This window comes from Acomys minous, assembly GCF_964271855.1.
Source record: "Acomys minous genome assembly, chromosome: 6".
Classification (NCBI taxonomy): Eukaryota; Metazoa; Chordata; class Mammalia; order Rodentia; family Muridae; genus Acomys; species Acomys minous.
The window spans coordinates 105,388,668-105,410,385 of NC_140487.1; the positions used below are offsets into that span (position 1 = coordinate 105,388,668).

At 49.2% G+C, this 21,718-nt stretch overlaps 1 protein-coding gene and 1 pseudogene across 4 annotated transcripts in view; both read right to left on the reverse strand.

The window, feature by feature from the left end:
- Nucleotides 1–1,007: 1,007 nt before the first annotated feature.
- Nucleotides 1,008–21,718, reverse strand: part of LCK (LCK proto-oncogene, Src family tyrosine kinase) — a 35,799-nt gene continuing 15,088 nt past the window's right edge. For 2 of the 3 annotated variants that reach the window (XM_084787175.1, XM_084787174.1), the window contains exons 2-13: nucleotides 13,278–13,387; nucleotides 12,871–12,952; nucleotides 12,631–12,721; nucleotides 12,019–12,117; nucleotides 11,648–11,751; nucleotides 11,286–11,435; nucleotides 10,968–11,120; nucleotides 10,645–10,824; nucleotides 6,020–6,096; nucleotides 5,786–5,939; nucleotides 5,574–5,705; nucleotides 1,008–1,629 (exon numbers count right to left, since the gene is read on the reverse strand). In XM_084787175.1, coding sequence (XP_084643301.1) covers nucleotides 1,427–1,629; nucleotides 5,574–5,705; nucleotides 5,786–5,939; nucleotides 6,020–6,096; nucleotides 10,645–10,824; nucleotides 10,968–11,120; nucleotides 11,286–11,435; nucleotides 11,648–11,751; nucleotides 12,019–12,117; nucleotides 12,631–12,721; nucleotides 12,871–12,952; nucleotides 13,278–13,382 — 1,530 coding nt within the window. In that variant the 5' untranslated portion in view covers nucleotides 13,383–13,387 and the 3' untranslated portion in view covers nucleotides 1,008–1,426. Of the gene's footprint in view, nucleotides 1,630–5,573; nucleotides 5,706–5,785; nucleotides 5,940–6,019; nucleotides 6,097–10,644; nucleotides 10,825–10,967; nucleotides 11,121–11,285; nucleotides 11,436–11,647; nucleotides 11,752–12,018; nucleotides 12,118–12,630; nucleotides 12,722–12,870; nucleotides 12,953–13,277; nucleotides 13,388–13,526; nucleotides 13,582–21,718 lie in introns of all 3 variants that reach the window. The other variant, XM_084787173.1, reaches the window with a different exon arrangement.
- LOC311599078 (tubulin alpha-1A chain-like) lies at nucleotides 8,506–9,627 on the reverse strand (annotated as a pseudogene). Its single transcript has 2 exons — nucleotides 9,619–9,627; nucleotides 8,506–9,518 (listed from the first exon to the last, which is right to left on the reverse strand). The product of its transcript is annotated as a tubulin alpha-1A chain-like (transcript).

The following is a 21,718-nucleotide window of genomic DNA, read 5'->3' on the forward strand; positions in this document are numbered from 1 at the left end:
GAAAGGAGACTCCTCTTACTTAGAGGCTTTAAAGGTGACAGATGCCTTGGTCTGGAAGAGAGGGGTCTCTTCTTTTTTTTTTTTTTTTTTTTTTTTTTTTTGGTTTTTCGAGACAGGGTCTTTCTATGTTATCTTGATATCTTGACTGTCCTGGACTCACTTTGTAGACCAGGCTGGCCTTGAACTCACAGCGATCCGCCTGCCTCTGCCTCCCGAGTGCTGGGATTAAAGGCGTGCACCACCACGCCTGGCCCAGGGGGGTCTCTTACCTCAGACAGTAGCAGAAGCTGGGTAGGATCAAAGGCCATAATCTAGGAAACAAGCAAATCCTGTTTACCATTTTACCTTGGGGCTGCTACGTGCTAGGAGCAGTTTAGGGAAAGTTCTAGATAGGATATAAGCTGATCCACACCACAGGAAGCCATCTGTAATCTAACCTCCTTCTAGCTTTTTTTTTTTCCTCCCCGAGTCAGGGTTTCTCTGTGGAGCCTTTGCTGCCCTAGATTCTTTTTATTTTTTTAAATTTATTTATTATTATGTATACAGCATTTTACCTGCATGTACACCTGCACACCAGAAGAGGGCGCCAGATCACATTACAGATGGTTGTGAGTCACCATGTGGTTGCTGGGAATTGAACTCAGGACCCTCTGGAGGAGCAGATGGTGCTCTTAACCTCTGAGCCATCTCTCCAGCCCAGTCCACAACTTCTTGTGTCTGGGTTTGCTTGTTTGGTTGTTTGTTGGTTTGGTTTGGTTTCTGAGACAGTTTCTCTGCCTGGAGTGCCCAGAGATCCTCCCACCTCTGCCTCCAGAGCGCTGGAATTAAAGGGGTTGCGCCGCCGCCGCCACCACTCCCCAGCCCAGAGCTAGAGTTTTTAAGCAGATCGAGTCTCCCAGGGGGGTTGACACTCCACACGATAATGGCTCTTCCCCAGTTCCCTTCATCTGACTCTCCCCCACCCCCATCTCCCATAAAGAAATGAAGTGTTGATTAGAAAAATGTACAACCTTTAATCAACAGACATTTATTGAGCGCTTGGTGTGTGCTCGGCACCAAGGCAGAACGCACAGAGACCTTAGACTGGAGGCCGTCAGGAGCGGAAGTGGTAGACAGACAGACACAATCAATCACGGGGCCTCTCCCTCTGTGGTTTCAGGAAATGGAAGGGTCCCGGGGAAAATACCTCAGGTGGTATCCAAGACGTAGACTCCCATGTTCCATGGGAATAAGACACATGTCTAGAGCCCACACAACTGCAGATGTGTGTACAAGACCAAAACTGTATTACGTGTGGCACAAGCACAGGCTTCACATGCAGAGTGAGAGTCCATGTGTGCACAGGCCACATGGATATGGCACAAGGACCTCACCTGCCCCAGCCAGGACAACGGGATGGGAAAGGGTCAGGGGACCTCGAGGCCTGTCAGGGCTGCGGCTGGTACTGGCCCTCTGTGGCAGTGAAGAAGTCATCCAGGACACTTCGCAGGTAGTCAAACGTGGGCCGCTCCTCTGGCCGCTCCTTCCAGCACAGCATCATGAGGTCGTACAGCTCCTCTGGACAGTTGTCAGGCCGGACCATGCGGTAGCCTCGCTCCAGGTTCTGAATCACTTCGGGGTTGGTCATCCCTGGAAGGGTTGGGGAAGATAGAACTTCAGGCCTTGAAGCTATGGAAACCTCAGAGCAAGGCTGATGCTTAGTTGGATTTCTCTCCTTCTTTCCTAGCCATCTATCTATCCTTTTTTCTTTCTTCCTTTTTTAAAAATTTTATTTATTTATTTATTTTTGCTTTTAAAAAAATATTTATTTATTATGTATACAGTATTATGCCTGCACGTACACCTGCAGGCCAGAAGAGGGCCCCTGATCTTATTGTGGATGGTTGTGAGGCACCATGTGGTTGCTGGGAATTGAGTTCATGACCTCTGGAGGAGCAGTCAGTGCCCTTAATCACTGAGCCATCTTTCCAGCCTGATTTTTGCTTTTTTGAGACAGGGTTTCTCTGTGCTACCCTTGCCTGTCCTGGACTCACTTTGTAGACCAGGCTGGCCTCGGACTCACAGCAATCCACCTGCCTCTGCCTCCTGAGTGCTGGGAGGGCACTACCATGCCCAGCTCTCTCTCTCTCTCTCTCTCTCTCTCTCTCTCTCTCTCTCTCTCTCTCTCTCTCATCTACCCATCTATGTTTCTATGTTTGTGATACATGGAATTGAATACAGGACCTATTGAGCTGAGCTACAATCTTATAGTTTGGATGTTGAATGTCTCCCGTGAGTTAGAAAGTCTGGTCCCCAACACGTGGCACTAGAGAGATGATGATAGAACCTTTAAGAACTGGGGTTTAGCCGGGCGTGGTGGCGCACGCCTTTAATCCCAGCACTCGGGAGGCAGAGGCAGGCGGATTGCTGTGAGTTCGAAGCCAGCCTGGTCTACAAAGGGAGTCCAGGACAGCTAAGGCTACACAGAGAAACCCTGTCTTGAAAAAAACCAAAGAACTGGGGTTTAAAGCTGGGTGTGGGAGGCAGAGGCAGGCAGATCACTGTGAGTTCCAGGCCAGCCTGGTCTATAAAGTGAGTCCAGGACAGCCAGGGCTACACAGAGAAACCCTGTCTCAAAAAAAAAAAAAAAAGAAAGAAAGAAAGAAAGAAAGAAAAGAAAAAAGAAAAAGAAAAGAAAAGAAAAGGAAAAAAAAAGAGTGGGTTCTCAGCTGGGTATGGTGATCCATACCTTTAATTCCTGGCACTCGGGAGGAAGAGGCAGGCAGACCTCTATGAGTTCCAGGCCAGCCTGGTCTACAATGTGAGTTCCAAGACAGCTAAGTGTTATAACACAGAGAAAATCTGTCAAAAAAAAAAAAAAAACAGAACAAAACAAACAAAAAGAAAGTGGGCTCTCTTCTACCTTTACATGAGTTCTGGGGACTGGACTCAGGCTACCAGGCTTTCTCAGCACATGCTTTCACCCTCTGAGCCATCTCACTGCACCTCAATTCTCTTCTCTCTAAAGCTGACGATCTCGGGAGTCTTTTGATGTTTTTTGTTTTCAGTAAGAGGAAGCTGCCCAACACAGGTGATGTTCAGAATACATAACTACCAATCCAACGTAGTGCTAGCTTTCCCTGTGGTAGAGCACACTAGAAGTTGCTGCTGAATGTAACTGTCAGTTCCAACGCTGATGGTGCTGACTCAGTTAACCACTCAGCAACATACAAGTTAGCTGCAGGACCACTGAGCCACCTTGCACCTCAGCTCCCTCTGCTAGAACACAGAGAACATTGTCTCCTCTCTGAGTTATAATGAGGCCTGAACGATTCGATTCAGTGCATACAAGACAACACAGTGCCTGTCTAGGAGGCGTTCTTTTTATTTATTTATAGTTGTTTTTCGAGACAGGGTTTCTCTCTGCAGCCTTGGCTGTCCTGGACTCACTTTGTAGTCCAGGCTGGCCTCGAACTCATAGAGATCCGCCTGCCTCTGCCTCCCGAGTGCTGGGATTGTTATTTGGTGGCAAGAGTGTGGTAGTCAGGGCTCAGGACAGGATGAGAGCCCACAGCCAGGGCAGTGTGGAGGTATCTCTAGCTTTGGAACTAGGCACAGGAGACAGATACTGGGCTGACATAGCACAAGCCCAGAGCTGGGAGATCTTTTAGCCTCTAATGTTTAGAGGGCTCACAGTGGTCTACATTCCTGGGGTCAAATTTCAGCTCCCCCAGCCCTGGGCCTGTGAGAAGTTTCTGCTAATCCGGCCTATGTGCTCCTAACCTCCCTACTCTTTTCTGTGCTATTTTTTTTCCCCAGATGTTGTCAAATTCCTTCTAGAAAAATTCCACCCCTAGGCCTAGAAGTAGAACTCAGTGGCAGTGCCCTGGCTTTGCATGCACAGGACCTGGGTTTAATCCCCAGGCCCTCCAAAACCAGGCCCTTAGGTAACCCCAGCAACCCGCAGTGAGGTAGCAGCAGGAATGTCAGGAGCTCAGGGGCATCTTCAGACTCATAGAGAGTTAGGGGTCATGCTGGACTACATGAGACATTGTCTCAAAACAAAAACAAACTAATGACTTAAAAATAACTTTTGAGCCAGGTGTGGTGGCACACGCCTTTAATCCCAGCACTTGGGAGGCAGAGGCAGGCGGGCAGCTGTGAGTTCAAGGCCAGCCTGGTCTACAGTGTGAGTCTAGGACAACCAAGGCTACACAGAGAAACCCTGTCTCAAAAAAACCAAAAAACCTTTTGATAAAATCCCACCCATCATGGCTGAATATAGGGTAAGGGCCTTTTCTAGAAGGAGGGTGTGTCTACATGTTTTTATTCTCTCTCTCTCTGTCTTTCTCTCTCTTTCTGTGTGTGTGTGTGTGTGTGTGTGTGTGTGTGTGTGTGTGTCTTTTTAATTAATTAATTAATTAATATATTTATTTTTGTGAGACTCTGGTTTTTGGTTTTCCGAGACAGGTTTCTCTGTGTAGCCCTGGCTGTCCTGGACTCATTTTGTAGACCAGGCTGGCCTCGAACTCACAGAGATCTGCCCATCTCTGCCTCCCTGAGTGCTGGGAGTACAGGCATGCACCACCGTGCCCTGCTATTTTTTTCTCCTGTAGTTAGCTGTGAAGTTTGAATAACAAAGGACCAGTGCTTGGTGAGCAGCTCCCGGGGTCAGAGTATTTCTCAAAGTCTCTTATTCTACATATCAGGAAACTGAGGCTGAGAAGAATGGCATAACTTACCTGGTGTGATGATTAGTAATGTCCTAGGATGGCCAAGTACGACCTCACACTTAAGAAACAGAGGGCCGGGGCTGGAGAGGTGGCTCAGCGGTTAAGAGCACTGCCTGCTCTTCCAGAGGTCCTGAGTTCAATTCCCAGCAACCACATGGTGGCTCACAACCATCTATACCCTGTCTCAAAAAAAAAAAAACAAAACCAAACCACAAAACAACAACAAAAAACCCTCAACCATCTATACCCTCTAGTGCCCTCTTCTGGCATTCAGGTGTACATGCATATACATAAAATGAATAAAATAAGAATAAATTAAAAAAAAAGAAAAAGAAAAAGAAACAGAGGAGGGTGTGTGTGTGGGGAGGGGGTGGCACACACTTTTAATCCTGGCATTCAGTAGGCAGAGGTAGGTGCATCTCTGAATTCGAAGCCAGCCCAGTCTATGAAAAACCGCACTCACACAAAAAGGAAGGTTTTTGTTTTTGTTTTTGTTTTGTGAGACAGGGTTTCTCTGTGTAGCTTTGGCTGTCCTAGACTCGAACTCACAGCGATCCACCTGCCTCTGCCTCCCAAGGGCTGGGATTAAAGGCATGCATCACCACGCCCGGCAAAAAGGAAGGTTTTACTACGTGTGCCAGACCCACCTCTGCCATACTAAGCGGCCCTTGTCAGAAGTAAGCAAGCACCGGGGAGGAGGGGACTCAGAGACAGAGATGGAAGCCAGCAGGGAAACAAAGCATCTGCTAGAGGACATTGGAGTCACGAGCCCAAGTGGAGGGAGGAGAAGAGGTGAGCGGGAAGCCGTGGATTCGCTGCCCTTCCCTGTAGCCCTTTGGAGTCACTTCCCTTGGTCCTCACCTGGGTAAGGGATGCGACCGTGGGTGACAATCTCTGTCAGCAGGATCCCAAAAGACCACACATCGGACTTGATGGTGAAGGTCCCATAGTTAATGGCTTCTGGAGCCGTCCACTTAATGGGAAATTTGGCCCCTAGAGGGAAGCGAAGTCAGTTTACTGGTGTGTGCTGGCTGCAGGGCAGGCCCCGAACCTCCTCTCTAGCCCACACCTACCCTCCCTGGCTGTATACTCATTGTCCTCAATGAGGCGCGCCAGGCCAAAGTCTGCAATCTTGCAGCTCAGCGTGTCAGACACCAGGATGTTGGCAGCCCGCAAGTCACGATGGATGTAATTCTGGTCTTCGATGAATGCCATGCCCTCGGCAATCTGCAGGCCAGGGGCAGGTCATGAGTCTTTACCACCCTGACCCTTGGCCTTACCCGGCCCTTTAACAGTCTCCTCCTTACCTGGGCTGCCATGTCCAAAAGTTTGTTGACGTTCAACTTGATGCCCGAGGGTGTCTTCAGGAAATCTACTAGGCTCCCTGTGTGTAAAAGCGAGAATTGTTGGCCTAAACTGCTCCTAGACCCTTCTGCCCCATCGGAACCTGGAAGCAGTGCCTGGCAGTAGCAAGGAAGAATGAGGATTGAGAAAAACGTACGTGTGCTTGAGGGTGAGGGTGCATCTTCTCCCCACAGACCTGTCTTTTTCACTCTGTCACACACAGTTCTTAGAGTCGTCCCATAGATAGCTCGACTCTCCTTTCAAAGTCTTTTCTCTTCATCTATCTCCTAAAAAGTTTCTCTCTCTCTCTCTCTTTTATTTTATTTTTTTGTTTGTTTGTTTGCTTTTCGAGACAGGGTTTCTCTGTGTAGCTCTGGCTGTTCTGGACTCACTTTGTAGACCAGGCTGGCCTCGAACTCAGTAATCTGCCTGCCACCGCCGCCCAGGTTCTTTCTTTCTTTACTTCTTTATTTATTTATTTTGGTCTTTCGAGACAGGGTTTCTCTGTGTTAGCCTTGGCTGTCCTGGACTCGCTTTGTAGACCAGGCTGGCCTCAAACTCACAGCGATCCACCTGCCTCTGCCTCCCAAGTGCTGGGACTAAAGGCGTGCGCCACCGCCACCCGGCCTATTTATTTATTTTTAATTGTATGTGCATTGGGGTTTTGTCTGCATGTATGTCTGTGTGAGGGTGTCAGATCTTGGAGTTACGGACAGTTGTGAGCTGCCATGTGGGTGCTGGGAATTGAACCCGCGTCCTTTGGAGAAGCAGTCGCTGCTCTTAACTGCTGAGTCATCTAGTTTTCCTGCCCAAGTTTCTCTTTTTCTTTTCCAGTCCAGCTGGATCATTCTTCTAGATTCTTTCTACCGGGTTATCGTAATACCTTCACCATTAGCAGGGCAGTTGTGGCACACGATTTTATCTATCTATCTGTCTGTCTGCTTATTTACTTATTTATTACAGTGTTCTGCCTCCATGTACGCCTGCATACCAGAAGAGGGCCCCAGCTCTCATGACAGATCACTGTGAGTCACCATGTGGTTTCTGGGAAGTGAACTCAGGACCTCTGGGAAGACCCATTAGTGCTCTTAACCTCTGAGCCATCTCTCCAGTCTGTGGCACATGATTTTGATCCTAGCACTTGGGAGGCAGAGGCAGGTATTTTCTGAGTTCCAGACCAGGATAGCCAGTCAGGGCTACACAGAGAAACCCTGTCTCAAAAACAAAAGAAAAGAAAACAAAAAATCCCACAAGCTGTTTTTGACAAACTTCAAGGCTAAAAATGAACCGAGCTCAATGCCAAATAAATAAATAAATAAATAAAAATAAAAAGGCAAACTGACCAAAAAGTGTATTAATAAAAATAAAACCATGTGGTCAGGCAGTGATGGTGCACACCTTTAATCCCAGCACTTGGGAGGCAGAGGCAGGTGGATCGCTGTGAGTTCGAGGCCAGCCTGGTCTACAAAATGAGTCCAGGACAGCCAAGGCTACACAGAGAAACCCTGTCTCAAAAAAACATAAAAAAAAAACAAAAACCAAGAATGACAATCTTGGCCCTGGAGAGTTGGTTCATGGTCTTAAGAGCACTTGTTTTTATAGAGGATACAAGTCGAGTTCCCAGAACCCATTTCAGGTAGCTACTGTTACCACTTGTAACTACAGTGCCAGGGTCTGTTATGCTCTCTTCAGGCCTCCTTAGGTACCTGAATACACACACACACACACACACACACACACACACACACACACACACACACATATAAAAAAGGAAACTACTGACTGGCATTAGTGGTGTACACCCTTAATCCTAGCACTTGGAAGGCAAAGGCAGGCGGGGAGCTGAGGTTGAGGACAGCCTGGTCTACAATGTGAGTTCCAGGACAGCGAAGACTACACAGAGAAACCCTGTCTCGAAAAACAAAAACAAAAACAAAACAAAAAACCCACAAAAGCAAGACAAAACAAAAATAAATAAATATAAAACAAGCCACTGGGAGCACTGGCACACACCTGTAATCCCAGCACTGGGGGAGGCAGAGGCAGGCGGATCTCTGTGAGTTTGAGGCCAACCTGGTCTATGCAGCAAGTCCAGAATAGAAACCCTGTTTCAAGGAGAAGAAGAAGGGGAAGGAGGAAGAGGAGGAGGAGGAAGAAGAAGAAAAGGAAAAAGAAGCCTACTTCCCATTTCCATAACTCATTAGCCAATGAATAGTTTCTTTCCCTTCCTGAAAGATGAACAGATTTCACGCTCCAAACAACCGGAACCACAGAAAACCAAGGCAGGACAGGTACTGTTCTCTTCCAACCTCACAGAGACCATATGGGGAAGTTGCTCTCTCATCAGTTCCACTATCCCCCCACCCAGCCCCCTGCTCCACCCCCCACCTTCCCCCCACCCCCCCACCCCCGCTGCCCCCTGTAAAGCTTTTGCTTTGAGATATAATGGGAAAACCCTTACAGGCACACATGGGGAAAACACGATCATAGGATGAAATAGCACAACTACTAGCATCAATGCCTGTCAGCTTCACGTTGAAGCTGAAGTCCTGGGAGTTTGACATGATACGGGGGCTCTAAGAATAGATTAGTATTCCTGGGGGCTGGAGAGATGGCTCAAAGCTTAAGAGCATTGTCTGTTCATCCAAAGGTCCTGAGTTCAATTCCCAGCAACCACAAGGTGGCTCAAAACCATCTTCAATGAGATCTGGTGCCCTCTTCTGGTATGCAGGCACGCATGCGGGCAGGATACTGTATAAATAAAAAATAAATAAATCCTTTTAAAAAAATAGATTAGTATTCCTCTCCTTCCTCCTCCCCCTCTTCAGCAGAATCCACGCCAACCTCCTCATAATCCTTCTCTAGGGCAGCCATGTCCTCACAGGCCTCAGAGAACTCTCCCTCCTCCATGCCCTCACCCACATACCAGTGCACAAAGGCACACCTGGCATACATCAGATCAAACTTGTGATCTAGGCGAGCCCAGGCCTCAGCAATGGCCGTGGTGTTGCTCAGCATGCACACAGCTCTCTGGACCTTGGTCAGGTCTCCACCAGGCACCACAGAGGGGGGTGCTGGTAATTAATGCCAACCTTGAAGCCAGTGGGGCACCAGTCCACAAACTGGATGGTATGCTTGGTCTTCATGGTAGCAATGGCAGCATTGATATCTTTGGGAACCATATCACCTCGGTACAGCAGGCAGCAAGCCATGTATTTACCATGGCGAGGGTCACATTTCACCATCTGGTTGGCTGGCTCAAAGCAGGCGCTGGTGATCTCGGCTACAGAAAGCTGCTCATGGTAGGCTTTCTCAGCTGAGATGACAGGGGGTATATGTGGCCAGAGGGAAGTAGATGCGAGGGTAGGGCACCAGGTTGGCCTAGAATTCTGGGAGGTCAACATTCAGGGCCCCATCAAATCTGAGGGAAGCAGTGATGGATGATACAATCTGAGTGCCACTCTTTTTAAATTACCTGTATTTATTCAAAGGGGGTGTTGCATGCATGTGCCATTGTACATGTATGGAGACCAGAGGACAATTGTAGGAGTCAGCTCTTTACCTTTTCCATGTGGATGGCAGAGATCGAACTCCTGGTGGTCCTAAAACCACTATTGTACAGATCAAAAAGAGCTGCTTGGAGCAGAAATAAGTGATGTGATGAGCCCAGTGCTATACAGTTACAAAGCCACAACTCTATCCAGGCAGTAGCCTCTCGGGTCCTTTATAAATATAATGGAAGCCGGGCGTGGTGGCGCACGCCTTTAATCCCAGCACTTGGGAGGCAGAGGCAGGCGGATCGCTGTGAGTTCAAGGCCAGCCTGGTCTACAAAGTGAGTCCAGGACAGCCAAGGCTGCATAGAGAAACCCTGTCTCGAAAAACAAAAACAAAGTGTCTGTAACTCAAGTTCCAGGGTATCCCACACTCTCTTCTATTTCTTGGATCAAGCATTCTGAGATCTTGGTGGGCATTGGCTTTTTGTGTGTTTGGTTTTTTTTTTTTTTTTTTGAGACAGGGTTTCTCTGTGTAGCCTTGGCTGTCCTGGACTCACTTTGTAGACCAGGCTGGCCTCAAACTCACAGCAATCCTCCTGTCTCTGCCTCTCGAGTGCTGGGATTAGAGGCGTGTGCCACCACGCCCGACTAGGTGAACACTGGAAGAAGGCAAACACAACAAAACCAAAAAAAAAAAAAAAACCCTTGCAGAGCGCTGGAGAGATGGCTCAGAGTTTAAGAGCACTGCCTGCTCTTCCAAAGGTCCTGAGTTCAAATCCCAGCAACCACATGGTGCCTCACAACCATCTATAATGAGATCTGGTGCCCTCTTCTATCTGATGCTCTCTTCTGTCATGCAGGCATACATGTAATAGAGTGCTTATATACATAAATAAATAAATCTTAAAAAAAAAAAAAAACCTTGCAGATCGGGGACTCTCAGAATGCGTGCTCATCCAAAGCCTGTGTTCCGTAGGGGCCCAGGGAAGCGTCCTTGGAAACCCTCAGTAGTAGGCGGGAGGAAAAAGCACATTCCTACCAGGGGCACAACGGATAGCAGTCTCGATCCCGCAGACACAGCAGGGCCACCCACCGTTCTCCATGTACTCCGTGATGATGTAGATGGGCTCCTGAGTGACCACGGCGTAGAGCCGGACCAGCCGCGGGTGCTGCAGCTGCTTCATGAGGTTAGCTTCAGCCAGGAAGGCATCTGGGGACATGCTCCCTTGCTTCAGGCTCTTCACTGCCACCTTCGTGTGCCCGTTGTAGTACCCTGTCGGTGGGGTGCGGGTGGACCAGCTGCAGAGGTCATGATCCTGACCTACGCAGCCTGCCCTGAATAAGCCGGGTGAAAGGATGCTCACAAACTCAGAGACATCTCCCCTCTCTCCCATCGGTCCTGAGGACCACACTCACCCATCCACACTTCCCCGAACTGGCCAGCTCCCAGGCGCTCAACCAACTTCAGCGTCTCCCTGGGAACCTCCCATTCATCCTCCCACCAAGGTTTCTGGGGTTTCTGGGTCTGGCAAGGGCGGCTCAGCTTCGTGCATAACCCATCAGACGCTTCTGCAAGGACAAAGGGGGGGATAAGGCAATCATTACGGGAGACCTTGGGTGCTAACCTCCGGCCACTACCTCTCTCCGCATTCCACGCAAGGGGGTCCCTAAGGCCGACTGAGGGGGAGACAGCTTCTAGAATGGACACAGTGAAAGCGTTCTGCTGGAGCTCACTGGTGTAATGGCGGACCAGTTCGTGTAGTCCGGGAAAAGTGATACGAGGGGAGATGTAGAAGCCACCGTTGTCTAGGTTACGGATCTTATAATGTTTCACCACTTCTCCCTGGTTCTGGTCGAAGTCTCTGACCGACAGTGAGAAGGATCCTGAGGGAAGATTGGAGAGGGGAGGAGGGAAGAGAAGAGGACAAGTTGAAGAGAAAAAGGCAAAAGAGAGGGAATGCCTTGAGTAAACCAGGAGGCCAGGGCACCCACTTTCTACAGCTCCCCAACCCCCGCCCCTCCTCACTGGGAGGCGCCAGCACTCACTTCGCAGCCCCGCCCACACGCCGAGGCCCCGCCCACTAGGCCCTGTTTACCTGCTGTGCTTTCGCTTTCCCGAATCAGGAAGGATCCGTGGGTGTTCCCCGGAGCCAAAAGCTGCCGCTCTGCGTCCTTGCGGCTCAGATTCTTGAAGAACCAGCTACGCGAAGCAGACGCAAGACTATCGGCTGTTGGTCGAGTCTTTTTTTCCTCCGCCCCTGGGTTGCCCTGGCTGTCCGGGAACTCCAACTCGCTCTATGACCAGGGTGGCCTCTGAACTCAGAGGTCTGCCTGTTCCTGCCTCCTTTGGGCCACCTTTGGCTAATTCTTCCTCCATCGTGGTCAAACATTCCCCACTCCCAGGACCATGCCCTACTCTGAGATCCCCGGATGTGCTCGCCCAAAGCCACAGAGGTCCCCTGCTCACGGTTCAGGCTCCAGGCTGTTTGCTTTGGCCACGAAGTTGAAGGGTATGAAGCCTTCTTGGCCGGTGGTCAGGGACTGAGCCTTCCACCACTCACCGCTCCTGTGCCGCAGAAAGCATTAGTACGGCCTCCATAGCCGCTGGACACCCCTCAGAGTCCCCAGTTAGGCCACGCCATTGCATCCCCTGGTTCAAATACTCCAGAGCTTTCCACCTGATTCCAAAGCCCTTCACCTGAGGCCAGAGCCTTTCAGGAGTGTAGGAGGGCTGAGGATTCACACACACACACACACACACACACACACACACACACCCCTGTCAGGAGTGCACACACACACACACACACACACACACACAGGAGGGCTGAGGATTCACACACACACACACACACACACACACACACACCCCTGTCAGGAGTGCACACACACACACACACACACACACACACACACAGGAGGGCTGAGGATTCACACACACACACACACACACACACACACACACCCCTGTCAGGAGTGCAGGAGGGCTGAGGATTGACACACACACACGCACGCACGCACGCACGCACGCACGCACGCACGCACGGGGCAGGCAAGGTGGGTTAGAGGGTTCCTCAACTGTTCCAGGATCCGGAGCTGTTCACCCTTCTCAAAGCCGAGGTCTCCGTCGTGGGAGGGCTCATAGCTGTGCAGGGCGATAACCAGGTTGTCTGTAAAGATAGCAAGAGTCAAGAAGAGCCAGCCTGGGGCTGACAGGGACGATGAGGCTCTAGATGCACAGGCTGCAGACAAGGTGGATGGTAGGCGGAGAGGGTGTGGACACCAACAGCCAAGCATGCACAGGCCTCACGATTCACACCTTGCAGTGGAGAGGCTGGAGGGAGAGAGCCCTCATAGGTGACCAGCGGGTCCCGAATTTCAGAGCCATTCCGCATGGGCAGCTGTGGGGTAGGAAATGACGCTGGGGATCAGAAGAAAAGGACTGGATCTGATCCTGGCTCCCCTCCCTTCGGCACTCTCTCCATGGCTCCAGCCTGGCTGGACCACATCTCTGAATCCACCAGCCTTGTGTGGACTTGACCTTAGAAAAGTCTGTTCATCTCTGGGCCCTGCTGTACTCCGGGGAGCATGGATGTGCTGTTATTTCCAGGGCCTTTAGTGATATATTAATATTCCACCCCCCCCCCCCAGGTACACAGCCTTCCCTCACACCCCAACCCTTCACCAGTCCTAGCTCCTCCCATCCCAATGCCATCTTCCTCTTACTGTAGTCTTGCTGTCCAGCGGGACTATGGGGTAATGGCAGTTTTCACACACATCAATGTTCTCGATCCAGTCATCCTCAGGGTTCGAGCTGCAGCCACAGCCCATGATCCCTAAAGGAATGTAGAGAGAGGCCTGAAGGAGCCCCTTCCAGGCCGGTTCCCCTCCCGCCCGCCCCCCCCCCCGCCCCCCGCCCTGGCCTCCCCAACATCAGACATCCCGGAATACTGCCCTGGAATTTACAAAAAGTACCTGAGACAGTCAGCTCGGGGCCCTCCATTGGCCCCTGAGGTACGCCGCCGGAGAGCTGAAATGTGGGATTCTAGCTCCTGACTGGATTCCTTCTGAGCCCTCAAGCGACAAAGAAGCCCACAGGCCCCGAGCCCCAAGGCTAGTCCCCACCCTCCCACCTGGGATGGGCAAACCGCCACAGGCGCCTTTGTTAGTCTATTTTACCCACTTCCTGCCTCCTCAGCCATGCTATACTCTTCTACTTTGGGGGAGTACCTGGGAGATATCACACTACACGCTTTGCCAAGCCCCTGGGGGGAGGGGGGGGAACCTAGGTCTTCCTTCCATCCTTCGTCACCACGGACGGACAGTGCGTGTCCCGTCTAGTTACAACGCCCCTGCCTAGCTAGTGAAGCTGAGGGGTCCCTGTTCCTCAGAGTCAACCTTCAGCCTCTGCCCGAGCCCAGCACCCCCACTCACACCACAGCCTCCTTCAGAGGGTTTCTTCTAACACGGTTTTTTTTTTTTGCTTCTTACTGGCAGAAAGGCACCCTCCGGCGGCCCTGTTGGCTGTTTCTTCTTTTAGTGGTGGAAACTTTTTGTCAAATGAAGTCAAGCGGAACCCCCCCATTGATACAGCAAGCACAGCCACTCTAACCAAGTCAGCGTGGGGTGGGGGTGGGAATGGGGGTGGGGGGCTCCCTCTGAAGCCTCTGGACTCCCTGGGTACCGCCTTCCCTGATGCTGTTCCTCAGAACTGCGTAGAAAGCACTAGTCTCAAAGCATGGTTTACCATGAGGAGACGATTTAAAAACATTTTTTCTCTCCTTTTAGATAAAGTCTTACTATGTTGTAGCCCTTGGATGGCCTTGAGGCCTGAAAAATCACTATGTAGACCAGGCTGGCCTCAAACTTGAACTTGCAGAGATCTGCCTGCCTCTGAGTGCTAGGATTAATAAAGCCATACACTATTATTTATTTATTTGGCCCAGTTTGATGTCAAGAAAGACCTACTCTATTTCTCAGTCATTTAACCTATTGTGCGCGCGCGCACACACACACACACACACACACACACACACACACACACACACACACACACACACACCCCTACCTGCACATTGTACTCTGAGCTATTTTGCCTTTTCCAAAGACCCACCATTATTTTCCGTAGACCATACCTTTGTGTTTATGACTCTGTCCCAGTTAGGGTATGGAGGTAAGAGGACAATTTTCAGGAAAAGGTTCTCTCCTTCCACAGTGTGCGTCTCGGGGGATGGACTCAGATTGTCAGGCTTGGTGGCAGGCCCCTTCCTTGGAGGCGCCATTTTACCTCCCCTGTGTTTGTGACTCTCTTATATCCACTTGCTAAACTCGAACTCCACCTGCGAGAGTTTTCACTCACAGGTCACATCATGCTCCAAGCCTCTCAGGCTCCTACAGTGTTTTACTCAGGCCACAATTGTTGGGTCAGGCACTGTGTGTCTTTCTTATGATCTATATGTCAGTGTTAATGCTTCTCTCATCACCCCCCTCCTTTAAAAATGTTTTATCTTTATTTCTCCTTTTTTTTTTTTTTTTTTTTTTTTTTTTTTGGTTTTTCGAGACAAGGTTTCTCTGTGTAGCCTTGGCCATCCTGGACTCACTTTGTAGACCAAGCTGGCCTCAAACTCACAGCGATCCGCCTGCCTCTGCCTCCCGAGTGCTGGGATTAAAGGCGTGCGCCACCACACTCGGCCTTTATCTTTATTTATATTTGTCCGTCCCTCCATGTGTGCGTGTATTCACATGTGTGCAGGTGCCCACGGAGGCATTTGAGATCCCTAGAACTGAAGTGACAGCAGATTGAGCCACTGAACTTGACCTCTAGAAACGGAGCTCAAGTCCAGTGAGAGAGTGACAAGCACTATTGTCACCTGAGCCATCTCTCCAGCTCCTCTCCTCTTGATGGACAGAGGTGTATCAAGAATAGAAGCTGTAAAAAGCTGGGCGTGGTGGCGCACACCTGTAATCCCAGCACTCGGGAGGCAGAGGCAGGCGGATCGCTGTGAGTTCGAGGCCAGCCTGGTCTACAAAGTGAGTCCAGGACAGCCAGGGCTACCCAGCAAAACTCTGTCTGGAAAAACAAAACCAAAACCAAAACAAACAAACAAACAAACAGCTGTGCCTTCTCATAATAGAAGCCTGCAACACCTACCAGCAGGATGTTGGGCTAAGCACAGAGTCTTCTGCCTACAGCGGTCTTTGAAATCACCGACCCTAACCTCTGATTTCATTTATTTATGTGTTTCTCTTTGAGATGAGGTCTCACCACGTTTCCCAGGCTGGCCTGGAAGTCTCGTCCTCAATCTGTCTTTCTGCTAAGCATCTTAGGTAACGGGCACACACTGTCGTACAGCTTTGACGTCTGATTTTAGATGATCAAAGGGAGCCCCCAGGGAGGCCCACCTAAAGCCACACATTTGAGGTTGAGCAAACCAGGACGTGCTCATTTATGCTGTGTCCAAGTGGGTGTGGGAGCAGGGGAGGTTTCTGGTTAGCAAAATTCAGAAGGCAGGCTCTGGAATCTGAACGACTTAGGCTTCGATATGAGCCGTGTTCCGGACTTCATCCTGCATCTCTGTGATGCCAGCACATGGAAAGCAGAGGCAGGAGGATCAGAAATTCCAGATCATTTCTCACTCTATAGAGAGTTCGAGACCAGCCTGTGTTCCATGAAACCGTCTCTCAGAAACAAAACAAACCACGAACCAAAAACCTAAAACAAAATACAGTAAGATGGTCTTGCCGTGCCTGACTTTGTTGAAACCATCCGGAAAGCCTCACTTTTCCTCATCCGTCACTGAGGCTTGTCAACCCTTTCTCATCACCCTACATTAACTGTCACCTTAGTTTCCTGGGCCTTGGAGAGGTACCCATCAGCATCCCTTTCGGCTCTATCCACCCCTACATGGAACCATGGGAAAATGGGACTGGGGAATAATCATCTTCAGGCTCATGTTTTTTTCACCTGAGCCTCTCATAGCCTTTCACAGGTACCGGAACTCACAACGTGCACCTTCCTGTATATTTGACTTTAAACAATGTATACCTATATGGAGGAATAATACCACATCCACGCATGCTAAGCTAAACCGAGAGTCTTCAGAGGGGGTGCGGACGTAGCTCAGTGGGTAGTGCTTTCTCTAGCAAACCCCAGGCTTCAATAGTCAGCCTGGGTGGTAGATACTTGTAGTCCCACGCCTTGGGTGGAGGCAGGAAGGTCAAGGGCTCAAGGTTAGCTTGAAATACAAGAGACCTTGCCTCAGAAACTAGAAAGAGAGAAACTGAAGAAAAGAGTACACAAACACATTCGCTCTCCCGCCAACCCATCGTTGGGAGGCCATGAGGCCGACTGAACATCTGCTCCCCAGAGCTGACTGACTCACTGTGGCTCCAGGTGATGTCTTATCAGCTCAGCTGTCTTATGGCCAGAAGGTGGCCAGCAGCGGTAGGGACTCCCAGTGGCCAGTGAGTAAGTATCGTGTTTGTGATTTACACCGGGCCCTGGGAAAACACAGGTTGGTTAAGCTGTCCCCAGAGCACTAACATCAGATGGGCTGTGTGTGCATTTAGAGCAGTGAGGTGCCTTTCAGCCTTGACATTTTTGGAGGCATTGGGAACAGGCCAGAGAGACTGGGCTTCATGGTTCCTGTCTTTAATCCCAGCTGCCAGCACTGGGAGGCAGATGCAGGCAAATTTCTACTAGGCCAAGGTTAAGGTGATCTAAGTAGTGAGTTCCAGGCCAGCCAAGGCTACATAGTGAGAAATACACTGTGTTTCACAGGAAAAAAAAAAAAAAAAAGAAAAGAAAGAAAGAAAGAGAAGAGGTGGGTGCACGCCTTTAATCCCAGCACTCGGGAGGCAGAGGCAGGCAGATAGCTGTGAGTTCGAGGCCAGCCTGGCCTACAAAGGGAGTCCAGGACAGCCAGGGCTACACAGAGAAACCCTGCCTTGAAAACCCAAAGTGAAGAAGAGGAGGAAGAAGAAGAAGAGGAAGAAGAAGAGACAGAAGAAGAGACAGAAGAAGAGTGATACAGGAGCTGGAGAGATGGTTCAGTGGTTAAGAGCCCTTGTTGCTCCTCCAGAGACATGAGTTTGAGTCCCAGCAGCCACATGGTGGCTCCCAACCATCTAACTCCAGATCCAAGGCACCCAATACTCCATCTTCTAGGGATCCAATACCCCATCATCTTCTGCCCTCTATGGGCACAGGCACACAAGTGGCTCACAGAACACAGAAAATAAAAATAACTTAGAAAAACAAAAAGAAGAAGAGTGATTTAAGGCCCGATGAAACAAGATTGAAAGGTGAATTGCTGGGGCAGGAAGACCCAGAGTTTGAGGCTAGCCTGAGCTACCTTACAGAACCTATGTGGAGCACTGTGGGTGCTGGGAACCAAATTCTGATTCTGTGCGCATCTCACAATTGCCTGTAACTCTAGCTCTAGACAGACCCCAGACCTCCAGCTTGCACAGGTCTCTGCAGTCGGGTACACATGCCACCCTTCCCTCCATAGAACTAAAAGCAAAATTAAATATATTTTTTTAAAGGGCTGGAGAGATGGTTCAGTGGTTAGGGCCACTGGCTGCTTTTCTAGAACATAAAATTTTTAAAAAAGATATATTTATTATTTATACAGTATTCTACCCACACATGTGCCTGCCCACCACAAGAAGACATCTCATTACAGATGGTTGTAAGCCACCATGTGGTTGCTGGGAATTGAACTCGGGACCTTCAGAAGAGCAGATGGTGCTCTTAACCTCTGAGCCGTCTCTCCAGCCCTAGAAGACAAGATTTTAGTTCCTTGTACCTATGTAGTGGTTCACAACCAGCTGTAACTCCAGTTCCAAGTGATCCATCCACCCTCTCTCCGGCCTGCTCTGGCACAAGGAATGATTGGTACACAGACATATACACAGAAAAAATGCACATACTATCTCAAAATATAAATACTGTCTCAAAAAAAAAAAGGAAAAAAATAAAATAAAACCAGGCAGTGGTAGTGCATGTCTTAAATTCCAGCATTTGGGGGGCTGGAGAGATGGCTCAGTGGTTAAGAGCACTGTCTGCTCTTCCAAAGGACCTGGGTTCAATTCCCAGCAACCACATAGCAGCTCACAACTGTCTGTAACTCCAAGATCTGACACCCTCACACCAATGCACATAAATTAAAATTAAATATACTATAATAAAAAGATATCCCAGCATACGAGAGGCAGAGGCAAACAGATTTCTGAGTTTGAAGACCAGCCTGGCTTATGGAATGAGCTCCAGGACAGCCAAGGTCACACAAAGAAACGTCTTGAACGAAGAAATAACGAGAGAGAGAGAGAGAGAGAGAGAGAGAGAGAGAGAGAGAGAGAGAGAGAGGGAGAGAAGTAAATAAAATTTAAGAAAATAAAAGGGCTGGAGCCATGTATACTAGCCCAGATACTTAGAGAGCTGGGCTCTTGAAGTTTGAGGCCAGCCTGGGAAACTTAGGTTTCTGGTTTGTTTTTGTTTTTTGTTTTTTTTTTAAGATTTATTTATTATTTATATAGTGGTCTACATCTGCAGGCCAGAAGAGGGCATCAGGTTGTGAGTCACCATGCGGTTGCTGGGAATTGAACTCAGGACCTTTGGAAGGGCAGCCAGTGCTCTTAAGCTCTGAGCCATCTCTCTAGTTCAGGTTTCTGGTTTTGTTTTCAGTTTTTTGAGATACAGTCTCTCCGTGTAGTGTTGGCTGTCCTGGACTTGCTTTGTGGACCAGGCTGGTTTTGAATGCACAAAGATCTGCCTGCCATAAGTGTGTACCACTGGATCAGGACCCTGGGAAAATTAGACTTTATCTTGCCAGACAGTGGTGGCACATGACTTTAAAACGCAGGCAGATCTCTGAGTTGAGGCCAGCCTGGTCTACAGAGTGAGTTCTAGGATAGCCAGGGCTACATAGACACTGTCTAAAAAAAAAAAAAAAAAAAAGGCTGGGTTTGGGAGTATACAGTTTAGAGCACCTTTTAACACACATCAGGCCTTTGGGTTGGACCCCCCAGCACCACCAGAAAAAAAAAAAAAGAAATAATTAGTTAGACAATTACACTGTTTCTTCAATGTATACCCACTTAAATTTCTAATTAAATGTTAAACTATGGGTCAGGGCGCAGGAGAAATGATGGCTCAGCGGTTTAGAGCACTTACTGCATGCATTTGCAGAGCACCCCAGTTTAGTTTCCAGTGCCTCTGTGGCAGCTCAGTGCTGCCTGAAATTCCAGATCCAGGGAATCCGATGCCCTCTTCCAGGCTCTGTGGGCTTATAGTACATATAAACTCACCCAGGCACTCGCGCACGTACACACACACACCCCAGAACAACAACAAAAACAAAACTTTTAAAAATGTGGTCTCAAGCCGGGTGTGGTGGCGCACGCCTTTAATCCCAGCACTCGGAAGGCAGAGGCGGGCGGATCGCTGTGAGTTCGAGGCCAGGCTGGTCTACAAAGTGAGTCCAGGACAGCCAAGGCTACACAGAGAAACCCTGTCTCAAAAAGCCAAAAAAATAAAAAATAAAAAGTAGTCTCTGTGCATGCTTAGCATGTATGAAACAGTACATTCAATCTCTAGCAGCAAAAAAAAAAAAAAAAAAAAAGGAAGAAAAAAGCAAAACAACAAAATGATGTTGGTGTGTGATACAACAAGAGGATGGAAGAGTTTTAGATGCACTGATGTAAGTCACACCAGCTTTGTTTTTGTCTTTTGTTTTACAGTTTTTCTTTCTTCTTTCTTCTTTTTTTTTTTTTCAGTTTTTTTGTTGTTTGTTGTTGTTCTTTTTCGAGACAGGGTTTCTCTGTGTAACAGCTATAGCTGTCCTGGAACTTGCTCTGTAGACCAGGCTGACTTCCAACTCACAGTGATCAGCCTGCCTCTGTCTACCTGGTGCTGGGATTAAGGGCATGTGCCTTTTTTTGGGGGGAGGGGGGAGGTTTTGTTTGGTTTGGTTTGGTTTGGTTTGGTTTTTCAAGGCAGGGTTTCTCTGTATAGCCTTGGCTGTCCTGGACTCACTTTGTAAAATAGGTTGGCCTTGTACTCACAGTGATCCACCTGCCTCTGCCTCCTGAGTGCTGGGATTACAGGCGAGTGCTGCAGCCCCGGGCTCCAGAAGGAATCATTTTAATGGCTCAGCAGGTAAACTTGCTGCTAGCCTTAACAACCTGAATTCAATCCTTGGGGCCCACATAGTGGAAGGAGAGATCCAATGCTCCCAGATTTGTCCCCCCAAACCTCCATAGGCATGCTGGGGCCCCCTGTGTATGCATGGGAAGGGGCACACAGTGTGCACATACATAAATAATATCGGCATCATATACTCAGAGGCAGCACTGGCTACTAAGGCTATCTAAAAAGAAAAGAAACCAGGAGTGTTGGTACACACTTTTAAACTCAAGAGGGTGAGGCAGAGCTGGGTGCAGCAGTGCATGCCTTTAATTCCAGCATTCGGGAGGCAGAGGCAGGTGGATCTCTGTGAGTTTGAGGCTGGCCTGGTCTACAGAGTGAGTCTAGGACAGTCAAGGTTACACAGAGAAACCCTGTCTCAAAAACAAAACCAAACAAAAAAGAGGCTGAGGCAGGAAGATTGTGGGGATTTCAAGACCAGCCTGCGGTGCAAGGTGAGACTCAGTGTTAAAGGAAACAGGAGAGGGAGGCAGCCACTAAGATGCTCAGAAGGTCACCTTGTTTGCCACCAAACCAATGACCTGACCTTAATCCCTGGGAGCTACCTGGTATTGGGAGAGGCCTAACGCCTTTCATTTGTCCTCTGGGCTCCTCATATACACTATGGCATATGCACACACATGTGTAGACACATTTTTTAAGGAGCAGAGGGTGTCTAGGGGAGAGGTCTCAGTCAAGAAAGGGCTTGCCATACATTACAGGGACCTGAGCTCCGCCCTCCGCTTCCATGTGGACGGCCTGGCATGATGTAATTTCCGTGTGAGGGATATGGAGAAAAGTGGATTTGTCTAAGCTCACCGACCAGCCAAACTACCACTGAGCCTCAGGTGGCAGTGACGAGACCCTGCCTTGAAACACAAGAGAGACAGTTTTCTAAGTCTGAACCTTTTTCTGAGTGTGGTGGTGAATGTCTTTCATCCCAGTGTTCAGGAGGCAGAGGCAGACAAAGCTCTGAATT